Below are 17,122 nucleotides of genomic sequence, written 5' to 3' on the forward strand. Positions count from 1 at the left end.
TTGATTGGCCAGCAAACTCGCCTGACCTGACCCCATAGAGAATCTATGGGGCATTGCCAAGAGAAGGATGAGAGACATGAGACCAAACAATGCAGAAGAGCTGAAGGCCACTAATGAAGCATCCTGGTCTTCCATAACACCTCATCAGTGCCACAGGCTGATAGCATCCATGCCACGCCGCATTGAGGCAGTAATTGCTGCAAAAGGGGCCCAAACCAAGTACTGAATACATATGCATGCTTATACTTTTCAGAGGTCCGATATTGTTCTATTCTACAATCCTTGTCTTCTTGGTTCCATGTAATATTCTAATTTTCTGGGATTGTGGATTTGGGGTTTTCATGAGCTGTATGCCATGATCATCACAATTATAACAAATTAAGGCTTGACTTATCTCACTTTGCATGTAATGCGTCTGTCTCATATATCAGTTTCACCTTTTAATTTGCATTGCTGAAATTAATTGACTTTTGCATGATATTCTCATTTTCCAAGTTTCACCTGTATGTGTGAAAATCTCATATACACATTTATATTTTGAATTGCTTTAATATACATTCAAAGTGTTCTTTAGGGATGGTGTGATTGTGGGTACCACTGGATGTTGGGCGTATGAACTGCCAATGCCAGAACAATCTCAAGGAGAGTCTACTACAGAAAATCACACACACAGCCCAGCAAATGATTCCGAGCCTACTTACTGATGGAAAAGATAATCCCAGTCACCAGCACAATGGCAGCCATAGTTCCAAGGAAGGCTTTCAAAGGCACCAAGGCTGAAATGGGACAAACATATATTGATTCAGAGTGGAAGTGACTTCCCAGGGAACCAGGCAGACATCTTGAAATCTTTGAACTGGGGTTGAATCATGTGCTACCTCCAAATAGGTGTTCTATCACATAGATTTGTGACTGCAACACTGGTGATATGCCAGGGGCCACTTGCCCGCTGCTTCTCTTGTACCCCAGGGTCCCTGCTGTCTCCACATGCCTCCCACAGCCCTATCTTGGAGAATCTGGGGAGGGAACTTGGAACCTAGATGCTCTTCCCAGATTGCTTCATCCCCTAAGGGGAATATCTTATCATGATCACACTTCTAGTCTCCCATTCATGTGCAACCAGGCTGGGCCCTGCTTAGCTAAAAGGTCAATTCATGCTTACTACCACAAGACCAACTCTCCTCCCTTAAGGAAGTGCTTTAAACAAGGGCTGTACTGAAATGCCCCAGTTCTGCTACTATTTTCTTCAGCAAGTGAAATGGGGGCAATTCTGGCAGAAATGCCCCCTCCACATTGGCATTTCTATAGAAATTTCAGGGAGTCAAGTGAACTTAGAAACATAGTGACATACCAAGTCAGACCATTGGTCCATCCAGCTCAGTATTGTCTACACAGACTGGCAGCGGTTTCTCAAAGGTTGCAGGCAGGAGTCTCTCTCAGCCCTATCTTGGAGATGCTGCCAGGGAGAGAACTTGGAACCTGGATGCTCTTCCCAGAGCGGCGCCATCCCCTGAGGGGAATATCTTGCAGTATTCACATGTAATCACCCATCCAAATTCAAACCAGGGTGGACCCTGCTTAGCAAATGGGCCAATTCATGCTTGCTACCACAAGACCAGCTCTCCTAAGCAGCTTATGAAGAGTAGTAGTGGCCTTTTTGATATTTTTAAGCATAAAATATTCTTTTGCTGAAATGGCAGCAGATGAACCACCCATGTCCCCACTAGGACATTCTCCCATTCATTGGGAAAGGATTTATCATATGGTGTATCACATCCTTCCTCAGTATATTCCTGGAAGGAAAATCATGCCAGCAGGGAGACAGTCTGACATCACCTGTTTCTGAAGAAGGGCTTTTGTGCATTAAAATAAACCCAGAAATACATAAAAAGCCATCCTTGATAAGACCCCTGCCCATTCAAATTTCCTTGTGACATTTGTTGGACATCGCACAAAATTGATAGGTGTTCTGACCCCCTACCAGCCCAGCCCTACTTTATTCTCAAAGGGTGTTCAGGATCCTAAGTAGGTTGTTGTAATCTGTAATACTGCTGAGGGCCTCCATCCCTGACAGGATACTCATCACCTCCCAGAATTTAGCACACCTTCTTATAAAGGCACCTTCCCTCCCTCTCCTTCAGTCTCTCACCAGGTTTCTCCCAAGTCAAGACCAGAGGTTCCAGAAGACCGTCATGTTCCACGTGGCACCGGTAGCGGTCTGTGTCCTTGGGATAGATGTCAATGCTGAGCCAGGTGTAGTAGGTCCCATCTGAATTGGGAGTGACACCCCTACGGAAAGTGTCCTGCTCCCAGACCTCCCCGTCCTTCCTCCAAGTGGCATCAATCTCCTTGGGGTAGAAGCCATAGACCTGGCAGATGAGGGTCTCCAGACCATCATGGCCCACCTTGTGTGTTATCTTTGCCATTGGGGGTTCTGCAAAAATGGTACCATTAGTGTTAACACTAAGACTCTTGACTGGATGGCAGGGAAGGTGGATGCTATACTTTAATAGCAGAAAAGACCACCCCACAGGGTCATTTAGTATATTGCACCCCTGTTCATCCCCAAGAGGTGAAAACCTCCAAAGAAGACTATTTCCTAGCCATTGTTGGTTCACGGTGAACACCCTCAAAGACAATCAGCAGTTTTTTCACTTGTCCAGAGAGCAATTTTGGTGCTTTGGGATGAGTATTACCAGGCCTCCAAGGATGAACTGGTTACAAGGCCTGTGTTAACTGAAGGAAAAATTATTTATTTATCATATTTTTATACTGCCTGATATGTACATCTTTAGGCAGTGTACAAAATGTAACACAGTATAAAAAGTCACGGATTAAAATCCATGAAACTAAAAACAATTGCATGGAACAGTTGTTAAAACAAATTATTAAAATTAATTCTAATTAAAATAAGAATTTTAATCCTAATTAAAGAGGGGGTTGTCCACTGACCGTGGGGTGGCTATTTTGGTGGTGGTGGGGAATAGAAGTAGTAAAGTTGGCAGGTCAGCGAGTCATTATAGGGGAAGGGGAGTCAGAAATCTATTAGCTGTTCCCCCTGCAGGCTGCCCTGCCAGCTCTTTGACCTTGGGGAGCAGTACCAACCTCCCACACACCCTCACCTTGCTCCTCTGTAATGTCAGGTCTGTACAGAATAAGTCAGAAACCATCCATGATTTGATTCTGGATAAAGGGGCAGACCGGGTATGTATTACAGAGACTTGGTTGGGGGAGACTGGTGGCCCTGTCTGGTCCCAGCTTCTCTCTCCAGGGTACTCTGTTGAGGAGCAGGTGCAGAGACGTGGGCAGGGAGGTGGAGTGGCTGTGGTCTATAAGAATAACCTTTCCCTGACCAGGATCCCTATGGAAGTGTCTGACCATATTGAATGTGTGTAACTAAGTTTGGGGACCAGGGATAGAATGCGACTTCTGCTGGTATACCGATTGCCCCACTGCCCGATGGAGTCCCTAACTAAGCTAACGGACTTGCTCGGGTTTGGCAATGGAGTCTCCCAGGCTTGTGGTGCTGGGGGACTTCAATATTCACATTGGGACCAATTTGTTCGGGGTGGCTCAGGAGTTCATGACAACTATGGGCCTATCCCAGGTGGTCTCGGGACCGATGCATATTGCTGGTCACACACTTGATCTGGTCTTTCACTCTGAACAAGGTAGTGTTCCATGGGTGGGAACTCCTGTGTTTCCCCCTTTGTCATGGATGGACCAGCATCTAGTTAAGTTGGACTCATGACCACATCCCACCTCCGCAGGGGCAGAGGGCCCATTAGGATGGTCCGCCCGAGAAAGTTACTGGATCCAATGGGATTCCAAGAAGCCTTGGAGGGATTTAATGTTGGTTCTGCTGGGGACCCTGTCAACACTGATGGAGAATTGGAATAATCAACTCACCAGGGCAGTGGACATGATGGCTCCTAAGCGTCCACTCCAAACCCCTTCCAAACTGGCCTCTTGGTATACGGAAGAACTACGGTGGCTGAAGTGATGAGGTAAACAAATGAAGCGTAAGTGGAGGAAGACTTGACTCAAATCCGACAAATTACAAAACAGAGCACATTTGAAGAACTATGCTCTGGCAATACGGGCGGCAAAGAATAGAATCTTTTCAGCCCGTATTGCACCTGCAAGTTCACGTCCAGTGGAGTTGTTCAGGGTTGTGAGAGGGCTAGTGAGTGCCCCTCTTCCCTCGAATCAGAATTTGGAACCATCTATTACCCGCTGTGATGTGTTTAATGATTTTTTGTGTGGATAAAATCTTTAGTATTCAGGCTGACTTAGACTTAGACCCCACAATTACTGCAGTGTCTGAACTGAGGTGTCCAGTGACTCCTCTTATGTGGTTAGGCTGGATCAGTTGGCTGGATCAGTTTCAGTTTGTGACTCGTGAGGATGTGGACAAGCTGCTTGGAGCGATGCAGCCTACCACCTGTTCTCTTGACCCTTGCCCGGCGTGGCTAATATTTTCTGGCAGGGAGGTTGTTGTAGAAGGCCTGGTGGAGATAATAAATGCTTCTCTGAGGGAGGGCAGGATGCCTCCTTGCCTTAAGGAGGCAATTATTAGACCACTTCTGAAGAAGCCTGCCCTAGATTCCTCAGAGTTGAGCAACTATAGGCCCATCACCAACCTTCCGTGGCTGGGCAAGGTAATTGAGAGAGTGCTGGCCTCCTAACTCCAAGCAGTCTTGGATGAAACTGATTATCTAGACTCATTTCAGACTGGCTTTCGGGTGGGCTATGGGGTGGAGACTGCCTTGGTTAGCCTGATGGATGATCTCCAGTTGGGAATTGACAGAGGAAGTGTGACTCTGTTGGTCCTTTTGGACCTCTCAGCGGCTTTCGATAATATCAACCATAGTATCCTTCTGAGTGTCTGAGGGTGTTGGGGGTCAGAGGCACTGCTTTGCAGTAGTTCCACTCCTACCTCTCAGGTAAGTTCCAGATGGTGTCCCTTGGGGACTGTTGTTCTTCAAAAACTGAACTTCAGTATGGTGCCCCTCAGGGTTCTGTATTGTCTCCAATGTTGTTTAACATCTACATGAAAGTGCTGGGAGAGATCACCAGGAGATTTGGTGCAGGGTGTTATCAGTATGCTGATGACATCTAAATCTATTTCTCCATGTCAGCATCATCAGGAGAAGGCATAACCTCTCTAAATGCTTGCCTGGAGAGGGGCGTAACTACTATTAGGCAAGGGGAGGCAGCTGCCTGGGGGCCCCCATGCCTCGAGGGGGCCCCCCAGAGGCAAGTCACATGACTAAATATTGTGAAGTGTGTGTATCAGCGAGCGGCCCATTTCAAAATTTTGTCTCTGGGCCCACTCCAGCCTTGTTATGCCCCTGGCCTGGAGGCAGTGATGGGCTGGATGAGAGAAAAGAAGCTGTGGCTGAATTCAGATAAGATGGAGGTACTTATTGTGCAGGGTCGGAACTCGGGAGATGATTTTGATCTGCCAGTTCTGGATGGCGTCACACATCCCCAGAAGGAACAAGTATGCAGTATGGGAGTGCTTCTGAACACAAAACTCTCCCTGCTGTCCCAGATTGAGGCAGTGGCCAGAGGTGCGTTTTATCAGCTTCGGCTGATACGCCAGCTGCATCTGTTTCTTGAGATAAATGACCTCAGAACAGTAGTATACCTGCTGGTCACCTCCAGACTGGACTACTGCAATATGCTCTATGTGGGGCTGCCTTTGTACGTAGTCTGGAAATTGCAGTTAGTCCAGAATGCGGCAGCCAGATTGATCTCTGGGTCATCTCGGAGAGACCATATCACTCCTATCTTAAAAGTTCTACACTGGTTGCCAATAGGTTTCCAGGCAAGTACAAGGTGTTGGTTATAGCCTATAAAGCCCTAAACAGCTTGGGCCCTGGGTATTTAAGAGAATGTCTTCTTCGCTATGAACCACACCACCCATTGAGATCATCTGGAGAGGTCTGCAGTTGCCACTGGCTCATCTGGTGGCTACTGAGGGACGGGCCTTCTCCATTGCTGCCCTGAGACTTTGGAACACATTCCCTGCTGAAATAAGAGCCTCCCATCTCTAACAACTTTTTAAAAGGCCGTCAAGACACATTTGTTCACCCAGGCTTTTAATTAGAGATTGTTTTAATTGTGTTTTTAATAGTTTTAATATTTTAAATTTTACTTGTTAAAATGTTTTAATCTTTTTATCGGTTATTTTTATTGTTTTGTTGTAAACCACCCAGAGACTTGCACTTTGGGCGGTATACAAATGTGCAAATGAATGAATGAATGAATGAATAAATGAATAAAAGCCTGTGAGAACAGGAGAGTCTTGAGGGTTTTCCTGAAAACAAATAAAGAAGGAGATGCTCTTATTTCAGCAGGGAGCATATTCCAAAGCCCCAGGGCAGCAACGAAGAAAGCCTGGTCCCAGGTTGCCACCAGCAACCATAACCAGACTTCTCCAGAAGATCATAACAGGCGGCAGTGTTCGTGACAAAGATGGCACTCCCCTAAAAGCCCTGGGCCCAATCCATCGAGGGCTTTACAGGCAATAACCAACAATTTGTATTTTGCCAAGAAACATATTGGAAGCCAGTTCTTTTAAAATCGGTGTTAGGTGGTCCCTTCATGTTGTCCAGATTGTTCACCAATCTGGCTGCTGCACTCCGTACCAATTGTAGTTTCCGGACTATGTACAAAGGCAGTCCCACATAAAGAGCAATACAGTAGTCAAGCCTGGAGGTTACCATCATATGTACCCCTGTTTTAAGGACATTTACCTCCAGAAATGGATGTTGCTGATGTATCAGCCAAAGCTCCTGGCCACTGTCTCAACCACTGCGCTCCTTCTCCTCAACCAGAGAAACCAGGGAGAGCTTTGAGTCCAGGAGCACTCCCAAGCTACATACCTGATCTTTCAGGGAGAGTATAACCCCATCCAGAACAGGCAGATCTAAACCATCTCTCGGCTCCTGACCCCCCACAGTCAGTACTTCCATATCATTTGATTCAACTCCAGTTTGTTATCCCTCATCCAGCCCAGTACCACCTCTAGGCAGGTGTTTAGGGAAGATATGCCATTTCCTGGTGAGGTTGACATGGAGAGGTAGATCTGGGTGTCATCAGCATATTGATAACACCCTGCACCAAATCTCTTGATGATCTGTCCCAGCAGTTTCATGTAGAGCATTGGGGACAGTATGGAGACTTGTGGAACTCCACACTTTAGTTCTTACTTTGGAGAACAACAATCTTCAAGCGACACCATCTGGAATCTAACAGAGAGGTAGGAATGGAACCACTGTAAAGCAGTGCCACCCAATCCCACCTCCCTCAGGCAGTCCAGAAGGACAGAAGGGTTGATGGTACTGAAAGCCAAAGAGAGACCCAAAAGGATCATCAGAGTCACACTCCCTCTGTCGATAGCCAATTGGAGATCATCCATCCATCCATCCATCAACCAAGGCAGTCTCAAACCCATAGCCCACACAAAAACCAGTATGAAATGGGTCTAGATAATCTGCATTATCCAAAACTACCTGGAGCTGAGAGGCCACCACCCTCTCAATCACCTTGCCCAACCATGGAAGATTAGAAACAGGTCTATAATTAGCTAACCCCGAGAGATCCAATGCAGGTTTCTTCAAAAGTGGTCTAATAATAGCCTCCTTAAGACAGAGGTATCCTGCCCTCCCTCAGAGAAGCATTTATAATATTTACCAGACCCTCTCTGATAATATGATTACCAAATGAGATAAGCCAAGTTGGGCAAGGGTCAAGATAACTGGTTGTAGGACGTACAGCCCGAAGCAGTTTGTCCACTTCCTCAGGAATTAAAAAATGGAAATGATCCAATCTAATTCCATATGATTAGATTATCCCATAACCGCCTTGGGATTGTTTTAATGAAAGGCGGTATATAAATTTAACAATAAATAAAAAAATAAAATAAAAATATGAAGAGTTGCTGGACACCTCCACAGTAGACTCTGTAGTAACTGTGGAATCCAGCTCGGCCTGGATCTGAGAGATTTTATCCACAAAAATATCATTGAAAATGTCACAGCGAGTGACCAATGGTTCCAAGTTTAAATTCAGGGGGGAGGGGATACATACTAGCACCCTCACAACCCTAGACAACTCAGCTGGATGTGAATTTGCAGAATCAATGCAGGCAGAAAAGAACCACTTCTTTGCCGCCTGCACTGCCAGAGCATAGATCTTCAAATGTGCTCTGTGTTGTGCCCAATCAGATTCGCACCATGTCTTCCTCTGCTTGTACTCTAGTCATCTACCTGGCCACTTCAGCTCCCACAGTTCATTTGAATACCACGGGGCTGTCTTTAAAGCAAGTAGGAGAAGACGCTGAGGAGCGATTGTGTCTACTACTCTAGTGAGTCCATTATTCCATGTTTGCATGGGAGCATCGACAGAATCACTACTAGAGCTAACCCTAAACCTTTCCAAGGCTTCTTGGATTCCTATTGGATCCAGTAACCTCATCAGGCAGTCAATCTAATAGGTCCTTCACCCCTGCAGAGGTGGGTTGTGGCTGTAAATTCTACCTTAACCAGATGGTGATCCATCCATGACAATGGTGAGATGACAGGAGTCTCCACTCACAGAACACCACCCTGATCAAAGCAAAAGACCAAATTGAGCGTGTGACCAGCATTATGTGTCAGAGACCACTTGGGATAGGCCCACAGTCGTCATGGCTGCTATGAACTCCTGAGCTGCTCCCAAAAACCTGGTCCCAAAATGAACATTAAAGTTCCCCACCACCAACAGCCTGGGCCACCCCAGCAACCAGGTGTGTCAGCTGAATTAGGGACTCCACTGGGCAGTGTGGTGATCAGTACACCAGCAGAAGTCCCAGTCTATCCTTGGTCCCTAGACTTAGATACACACATTCAATATAGGCCAAATCCCTGAAAGGGATCCTGGTCAGGGAGAAGGTATTCTTATAGGCCTCAGCCACCCAACCTCCCCACCCACATCCTCTCACCTGCTTCACCACTGAGTAACCCTCTGGGAGAAGCTTGGACCAAACCAGACCACTAGGCTCTCCTGACTAGGTCTCTGTGACATATACCAGGTCAGCTGCTTCATCCATAATCAAGTCATGGATGACCTCCATTTTATTTTGAACTGACCTGACATTACAGAGTAATAAGGTGAGGTTCTGTGGGTTGTTGGCACTGCTCTCTAAGGTTAAATTAAAGTGAGCTAACCAACCAGATAAGCAGCCTGCAAAAAGGAGAAGTACACAGGAACTGTTCACAAAATCCCTCTCGCCTGTCCAAAAAAAAGAGGTGGGAGAGGAGGCCAGATGAAAACCAACTCCTTACCCCGCAGCATGTCTTCAGCATGTCTTCAGTCACCTTCTGGGCTGCCACTTGGTGTTGCTTGCCCTAATAAGGGTCAACAGTCCAGAAGTCCAACCAGGAGTTGGCTGGATTTTTGCCATGGTTCAGCTTAAACAGTCAACTGCCAACTTTTCCAAAACCCATTTTGGAAAACTCCTTCCTTGGAGAGTCTGTATCATCTGGGGTAGGCAACCTTGGTTCTCCAGCTGTTATGGAACTACAACTCCCATCATCCCCAGCCACAATAAATTGTGACTGGGGATGATGGGAGGTGTAGTTCAACAACCTTGGAGATGTAAGGTTGCCTACCCCTGGTCTCTATGCTCAATATGTTATAAAGGAATTTTGTCTTACACACTCCAGGGCTACTAGATGGGGCAGCATAGAAATGTAATAAATAAATAAGGAGTCAAATGTGGACGAACAGGCCATATAGTCAGGTGAGGTGCTGCAAAAAGGGATGCAACACCTACATTTGACAACTTTCAAAAGGTTATCTTTTTAAATGTGTCTCTAAAGCCACATTTATTCATATAATTCCTTTTATAACTATTTCTTATTATCCACATTGGCATATTTTATTTGTTGTAGTCCCCTGAAGAAGAGTCTTTATTCAAAATGTGTCAGGATCTGCTCTTTAATAAACAGCTACTGCACTGTTCCTCCTTCCTTCCTTCCTATTTGAGGGTGTGGGGCTTTCCCCTCCTGTGTGCTTCTGTACATGGGCCACCAGGAAGTTTTACGCACAGCAGTTTTACCGCAAGGTTTTTGCTTTTAGCTTGCATCTCCTCCAGAATGGAGGATGCAAGTACACATATCAGCCAGGTTTCCCCCCAAGTCCCTGCGAGTTATCGGGGAGCAGTCTGCACGTGGAATTCGGGTTTTCCACTGCACCCGAGTGTAACCCGATTTATATCTAGAGTATAACTCCACTATTTTCAGCTGTTTTCTGAGACAGCTTTAAGTTCGCAGTAAAGCCTATTGGTAAAGCCATGGTAAAATCTGCTGGATGTAAAACCTCCTGGGGTGTATGAGCTGTTACACTCACCAGCTACATTCCCCACCTACTCACCACTGACTTCTGACATGGACTGCTGCTATAGCTACACTAGCTTTTTAAATCTGGGGGACTATGTAGCTCAGGGGCGTAGCTAAGGGAGAGGGGGCCATATAGCAACACCAGCTTTTAATCAGCCCTATACTTCTCCATCTCAGTTTGTGGTCTTAAGTGGCACAGCACAGACCCAGACTTCTGCCAGCCACAGAAAGTGTATTTAACGTCAGGGAAAGTGGAGGAACAACAACATCTTCCCAGAAGTGACCCTTCCTTCCCATCCTCACCTATCCTCAGCAGAATCTCTTTCTCATAGTTAAGATATTTTTGCAGTCTTTCAATGCAGATCTTCTCCAGGTAGCTTTTCCATATCCCCACAATGGTTGAGTCAGCCTCCCACTTCCTCTTGGTCAGCTGGGCCTGGTCATCGGCTGCCGTCCAGGTGAAGGTCTCCTTGTCCAGGCTGATGAAGTCCCTCCCGTCGTAGCCGCACTGCATGGACCTTCCTTTCTGCTTCCTGTCTTTGCTCAGCTCACAGCCAACCAGGCACTGCCAGGTATGAAGCCCTGAACAAGATATACATCATCAGAGTTAGACGATGTCAGGTCTGTCCCCCTCCAAATCCCAGATCTCTAATACTGTGTTCTTTGCTTTCCCCAAAAAACAGGCAGGGCTCTCTTCCTGGCATTCCAATCACTAGAATGACAATTAATGGATAAAAATAAAAAGCACAGGAAAAGAAGATAAATGTTTGCTTTTTATATGGACTAGTGGGCCCGGGCGCAGAGCATCTGTGCCTCTAGTTGGGCCCAGCCACCCCCCCCCCCCATATCGGCATGCCCGGCTTTCTGGCTGTCACACAACGGCAGACTCCTTCTCCTGAAGGGGCTCTTTCCTCTCTCTCGACCACAGACCCCTGCCCACTATCCTTATATGGAGAGAGAAAGAAAGATTCCTCTCCTCTACAATCAAGAACATCTTCCGACCAGTTAACAGTTGCATTCCAACTGACCTTCCAACCAGTTAACAGTTGCATTCCAACTGACCTTAACCATCACAGGATCCTCCTACTTACCTGCATATGGAATCCCCACTGCCCAATCAGGTGTTTCTGCTTGCGAACTGTCAGCCAATTGCCTCCTCCCCCTCTGTCAGCCAATCACCTCCTTTCTGCCACGTCCCCACACATGGCCCATCTTAGAGAAATAAGTAGATAAGTAGATAGACAGATAGATAGATAGATACTGATTATATATAATTTTTCTTTCCCCGGTGGGAAGGAACAGCACTAATAAACATGCTGGGTGGGCTTGGCCTGCTCTGACTTTAACCACAGCTTCTGTATCTAGGAGGAAGAAATATCAAACCTACCCACTTCTCTTGACCCTGGAAGAAAGAAATGTGGGAGGTGCAAACCCATGCCTCCTTCTCCTCACTTCACTCACCTCCAGTCTGATTGTAGCGACTCTTCAGGATCAGGACAGCCTGCCTGGAAAACTGCTCAGCATCCCGAGCATGATGAGTTTCCTGCTCCCAGAAGGAGCCATCCTCTGCCTTCTCCACCCAGGGGACTTGAGGCTGAACCCTCCTTGTGCTTCTGTCATAGTGAGTGATGAGCAGGTCATCCATGTACCCCACCTGAGTGAACCAGAATGGACCCTGGCTGGGATCTGACACACCCAAGTAGAAATGGTAGAGGGAGTGTGAGGAGCAACCTGGAAAGGAAGAGGAAGGGCAGAGTTAGAAAGGTCTGTGGTCCAGTGAACATCAAACTCCTGTCCTTTGAAAATCCTGGCACCCTGTAGCAGCCTCTACCCCAGTTTTTTAAAAAAACCTCAATCCAGGCAGAGTGAGGAATCCTCAGATCAACAAAAAGAAGGGGGGATAATAAGAGGAGGCAGGAGGCAATATGGCCCTGGGAGCTCAGAGGGATAAATGAAAGGTGTGGGAAGAAGGCCTTTGGGGGCTGCTGAAGGGAGTGGAGGAAAAAGCGCAGAATGGCAACAAGTGAGGAGAGTGGATGGATATCTGTAGTCCTCAGAATTGGGTGGGGAGGAGGGAGAGATCAGATGTTTAGAGGAAGGAGGTGTGTAAAGCAGCAGCAGCAGCAGCAAGGTTGTTAATAGTCCCTTCTTCACCTGCTAAAACCTTCAGGGTTTTAATCAGGAGCTCCCCAGGGGAATGGGATGGAGAAGAGACTGCCAGCAAGAGCATTCCCAGACACCAGGCTTAAATGTGGGAGAGGGATATCCTAGAGTGAATCTATTAGCCAACAAAAGGGGGAAAAATAGCTGCAGAAGTGGATTTTTTTTACCCCTGACATAATCGGGCTATGCATCATGCCCAATGAAAGACCTGAATCATGTATGGAGTGTTCCTCGAGAGCTTGCAGTGACTGCAATGTCAATCTGGATGATATGTGAATGTACACCTGCCCTTTCATGGGGAAGGGAAGTAAAATCATCTGGGAATGGTACAGGGACAGTGAAGGAGCCAGGCGCCCAAAGCCCCTCGGCCATTTCTGTGAAGTGATCCCTTCCCCAGAAAAGTTTACACAGCAAACATACAAGAGAGATTTGCAAAGGACTCTGTTTTGGACTGCTTTTCGTCTAACAAGGAAATACACAATGCACACACACAACATTCGGCTCAGTCCAAATCCTGACCTCAAGAAACAGAGAATACGAGATAATGGATGGGACATTAGGACAGAAGGAAGGAAGACTGTCTTGCTCTGCAGGAGATCCCACAGCAAGGGGGTAAGCAAAAGGAGGCAAGTTCTCAGCCCTCATTGCCTCTAGTTAGAAGAATAAAGTAACACAGGGGAGGGGAGAGAACCCTGCCTGAGGTTCTGCTCTGCAGAGCCACAGTCAAATAAATCAAAATACACACAATACTGCAGTTTTCTAGGTTCAAATTATAGGAAATCATGAAAACTGCTGGAAATCCAGACAAGACAATCTCCTGTAATAAAAAGCAGTAGAATTTGTTTTTGGAAGCAAGAACTGCAGCTTTCCAGATTAACCCCTACAACAGTGTTGCAACATATCTGTTAAGTGTGCTTCCATACTTCCTGTGTTGTGATACCACAGCCTGCTGTCAGCAGGGTGCTGTTCACATTTCGGAAGCCTTGTTTTGGATTTTATCGGTGCGATTTAGTGCTATAAGGTCGTATGTCCATTGCAAAAAGTAGCTGTATTTTCCCACTGTAGGGAAATTTTCCGGGGCACTTTCCAGATTGCACGCTACCACAGTGTCACAACATATCCCTTAAGTGTCCTTCTGTACTGCCCGCGTCATGACATCGCAGTCCCTGCACTGTAAACAAGGCGCCCTTCACATTTCAGGCATGTCTTCTGTCAGATTTTATTGCTGCATTACAGCCCTATAACGTTGCTTGTGCATTGCAAAAAGAAGAAGAAGAAGAAAGCTGTATTTTCCACAATGCCTTACAACGGATTTCAACTGTGGTTTTAAATGTGGCAGTTTACACCACTTTTTGCGGTGTAAAGCTTGCTAACTGGAAACCACCCCATTATAGATTCTGGGGGTTTGTTTTCAATTCAATCCTGCCAAGCCGAGGCATTTTACCACAGTTGTAGTGGGTAATCTGGAAAGCATTCAAAGGAGAGTTCAAAGTCCTGCTACCTACAGCAGAAGCAGGTGTCAGTCTGAGGAAGTTCCCCCACACCACTCCCTTCTCTCTCTCACAGAGCAGTTGATGCATATTCTGACCAGTAGCCAGGAGAATTTGGCTCCTGAGAAGTACTTACCGGAGCAGCCCCTCAGCAGAAGGACAGTAGCCCCCAAGGGCAAAAGGAGGCACCAAATCTGCTCCATCCATCAGTTCAGAAACAAGGCACTCTCACTATGCTATTGCTCTGTCACAAGGAACACCCATTAAAAGTTCAGAGCGAGAGCTGGGATTGGTCGAGAGGAAAATATTTGACCAATGGAAGCATCTAACTGTGTGCATTGGGAGGGGCCATGGAATTTCACCTGATGGTACAAAGACCAAGTGTAAAGGTGTCTTGTTTCCATTCAGGCAAAGTTTGATTAGATTGTGGGGAGCTTTTCCTTGAGCAAAGCAAACAGGCTGTTGAGGGAAAGAGAAAGCCATTATCTCCCACTTGCTGGAGTTTAAGGCAGTTTCAGCTGATAACAGGAGGAGGTGGTCCTTTGCTGTGATGAAAGCAGGCAGGAAAAGGGACTGAATTTGGATTAGCAGGAAACCATTATTCAGCTGCAGCAAAGCATTCCTCCTCGGTAAGCTCAGAGAGGCAGCCAAATATATCATGTGCACTGTTAATAGTGTTACTCTGCATTATTTTGCAAGAATACAGTATTCCTTGAAGACACCCCTGCCTCAGGTCATTTATTTATTTCTGATATTTGTATCCCACTTTTCCACCAGCAGTTTACATTAGACCAGTCCTCCATAGCAGCACTGGAAACCATCTTATACAGAGTCAAACCCCTGGTCCACCCAGCTCATGATTGTCTGCATTGACGGACAGAGGTTCTCCAAGTGGCCCAAGGTTTTGCTGTACCCAAGGCAAGGCACCAAATGCTGCCTTGTCCTACAACCAGCACCCTTTAAGAACTGACCTTTGCCAGCTTTAAAATGGTATGAGGGTGAGGAGAAGGCTGCCAGCAGCCTCCTCTTCTCTCCTTGTGCTTCTTCTTAATAAATAATAATAATGAATAAACCTTTATTTGTTAGCTGCCCCATAACAAATGGGCAGCTTATAGGTGAAACTCGAAAAATTAGAATATCGTGCAAAAGTCCATTAATTTCAGTAATGCAAATTAAAAGGTGAAACTGATATATGAGACAGATGCATTACATGCAAAGCGAGATAAGTCAAGCCTTAATTTGTTATAATTGTGATGATCATGGCGTACAGCTCATGAGAACCCCAAATCCACAATCCCAGAAAATTAGAATATTACATGAAACCAATAAAACAAGGATAGAACAATATCGGACCTCTGAAAAGTATAAGCATGCATATGTATTCAGTACTTGGTTTGGGCCCCTTTTGCAGCAATTACTTTAAGGGCTAAAACCATCATTGACACCCTCCATAAGGAGGGAAAACCTCAAAAGGTAATTGCAAAAGAAGTTGGATGTTCCCAAAGTGCTGTATCAAAGCACATTAATAGAAAGTTATGTGGAAGGGAAAAGTGTGGAAGAAAAAGGTGCACAAGCAGCAGGGATGACCGCAGCCTGGAGAGGATTGTGAGGAAAAGGCCATTCAAAAGTGTTGGGGACTTTCACAAGGAGTGGACTGAGGCTGGAGTTAGTGCATCAAGAGCCACCACACACAGACGGATCCTGGACATGGGCTTCAAATGTCGTATTCCTCTTGTCAAGCCGCTCCTGAACAACAAACAACGTCAGAAGCGTCTTACCTGGGCTCAAGAAAAAAAGAACTGGTCTGTTGCTCAGTGGTCCAAAGTCCTCTTTTCTGATGAGAGCAACTTTTGCATCTCATTTGGAAACCAAGGACCCAGAGTCTGGAGGAAGAATGGAGAGGCACACAATGCAAGATGCTTGAAGTCCAGTGTGAAGCTTCCACAGTCTGTGTTGATTTGGGGAGCCATGTCATCTGCTGGTGTTGGTCCACTGTGCTTCATTAAGTCCAGGGTCAACACAGCCGTCTATCAGGAGATTTTGGAGCACTTCATGCTTCCTTCCGCAGACGAGCTGTATGGGGATGCTGACTTCATTTTCCAGCAGGATGCTGACTTCATTTCCCACACAGCCAAAAGTACCAAAACCTGGTTCAATAACCATGGGATTACTGCGCTTGATTGGCCAGCAAACTTGCCTGACCTGAACCCCATAGAGAATCTATGGGGCATTGCCAAGAGAAGGATGAGAGACATGAGACCAAACAATGCAGAAGAGCTGAAGGCCGCTATTGAAGCATCCTGTTCTTCCATAACACCTCAGCAGTGCCACAGGCTGATAGCATCCATGCCACGCCGCATTGAGGCAGTAATTGCTGCAAAAGGGGCCCAAACCAAGTACTGAATACATATGCATGCTTATACTTTTCAGAGGTCCGATATTGTTCTATTTACAATCCTTGTTTTATTGGTTTCATGTAATATTCTAATTTTCTGGGATTGTGGATTTGGGGTTCTCATGAGCTGTACGCCATGATCATCACAATTATAACAAATTAAGGCTTGACTTATCTCGCTTTGCATGTAATGCGTCTGTCTCATATATCAGTTTCACCTTTTAATTTGCATTACTGAAATTAATGGACTTTTGCACGATATTCTAATTTTTCGAGTTTCACCTGTACAACACAGGATTAAAACATGTGATAAAAACACATCACGCATTAAATCATAACAAGCCAACAAAAAGGGGGTGGTTAGAAAATACAAAATACAAAATACAATTTTAAAACTTTTAAAATTAGTTAAAAATCAAATTTTAAAATCAAAATTTTAAATTTTAAAAGGCCTGAGTGAACAAAAAGGTCTTCAGCTGTTGTACAAAGTGATGAAGCCAGGCAAATCTCACTGGAGTGGCTCATTAAACAGGGTGCAACCACTGAAAAGGCCCTGGCCCTGGTAGCCACCCGCCTCACCTCGCTTGGCAGGGGCACTCGGAGGAAAGCCTCTGAAGAAGATCTTAAGGTCTGAGTTGGGACATATGGGGCAAGGCGCTCTCTCAGGTAACCTGGTCCCAAGC

General features: G+C 46.0%; 2 protein-coding genes across 7 annotated transcripts in view; one reads left to right on the forward strand and one right to left on the reverse strand.

The window, feature by feature from the left end:
• LOC128342305 (major histocompatibility complex class I-related gene protein-like) overlaps nucleotides 1–14,759 on the forward strand; it is a 72,891-nt gene extending 58,132 nt beyond the window's left edge. For 4 of the 5 annotated variants that reach the window (XR_008314895.1, XR_008314900.1, XR_008314898.1 and 1 more), the window contains 3 exons: nucleotides 2,142–2,253; nucleotides 10,741–10,963; nucleotides 11,757–14,759. The gene's annotated coding sequence lies outside the window, so the exon portion shown is untranslated. Of the gene's footprint in view, nucleotides 1–2,141; nucleotides 2,274–10,740; nucleotides 10,964–11,756 lie in introns of those variants that run through there. The other variant, XR_008314896.1, reaches the window with a different exon arrangement.
• Nucleotides 1–17,122, reverse strand: part of LOC128342319 (class I histocompatibility antigen, F10 alpha chain-like) — a 36,513-nt gene that overhangs the window by 16,323 nt on the left and 3,068 nt on the right. The window contains exons 2-5 of one of the 2 annotated variants that reach the window (XM_053289523.1): nucleotides 11,853–12,122; nucleotides 10,695–10,973; nucleotides 2,150–2,434; nucleotides 702–776 (exon numbers count right to left, since the gene is read on the reverse strand). In XM_053289523.1, coding sequence (XP_053145498.1) covers nucleotides 702–776; nucleotides 2,150–2,434; nucleotides 10,695–10,973; nucleotides 11,853–12,036 — 823 coding nt within the window. In that variant the 5' untranslated portion in view covers nucleotides 12,037–12,122. Of the gene's footprint in view, nucleotides 1–701; nucleotides 777–2,149; nucleotides 2,435–10,694; nucleotides 10,974–11,852; nucleotides 12,246–17,122 lie in introns of those variants that run through there. The other variant, XM_053289524.1, reaches the window with a different exon arrangement.

The sequence above is a fragment of the Hemicordylus capensis genome, chromosome 2, assembly GCF_027244095.1.
Source record: "Hemicordylus capensis ecotype Gifberg chromosome 2, rHemCap1.1.pri, whole genome shotgun sequence".
NCBI classification, from domain to species: domain Eukaryota; kingdom Metazoa; phylum Chordata; class Lepidosauria; order Squamata; family Cordylidae; genus Hemicordylus; species Hemicordylus capensis.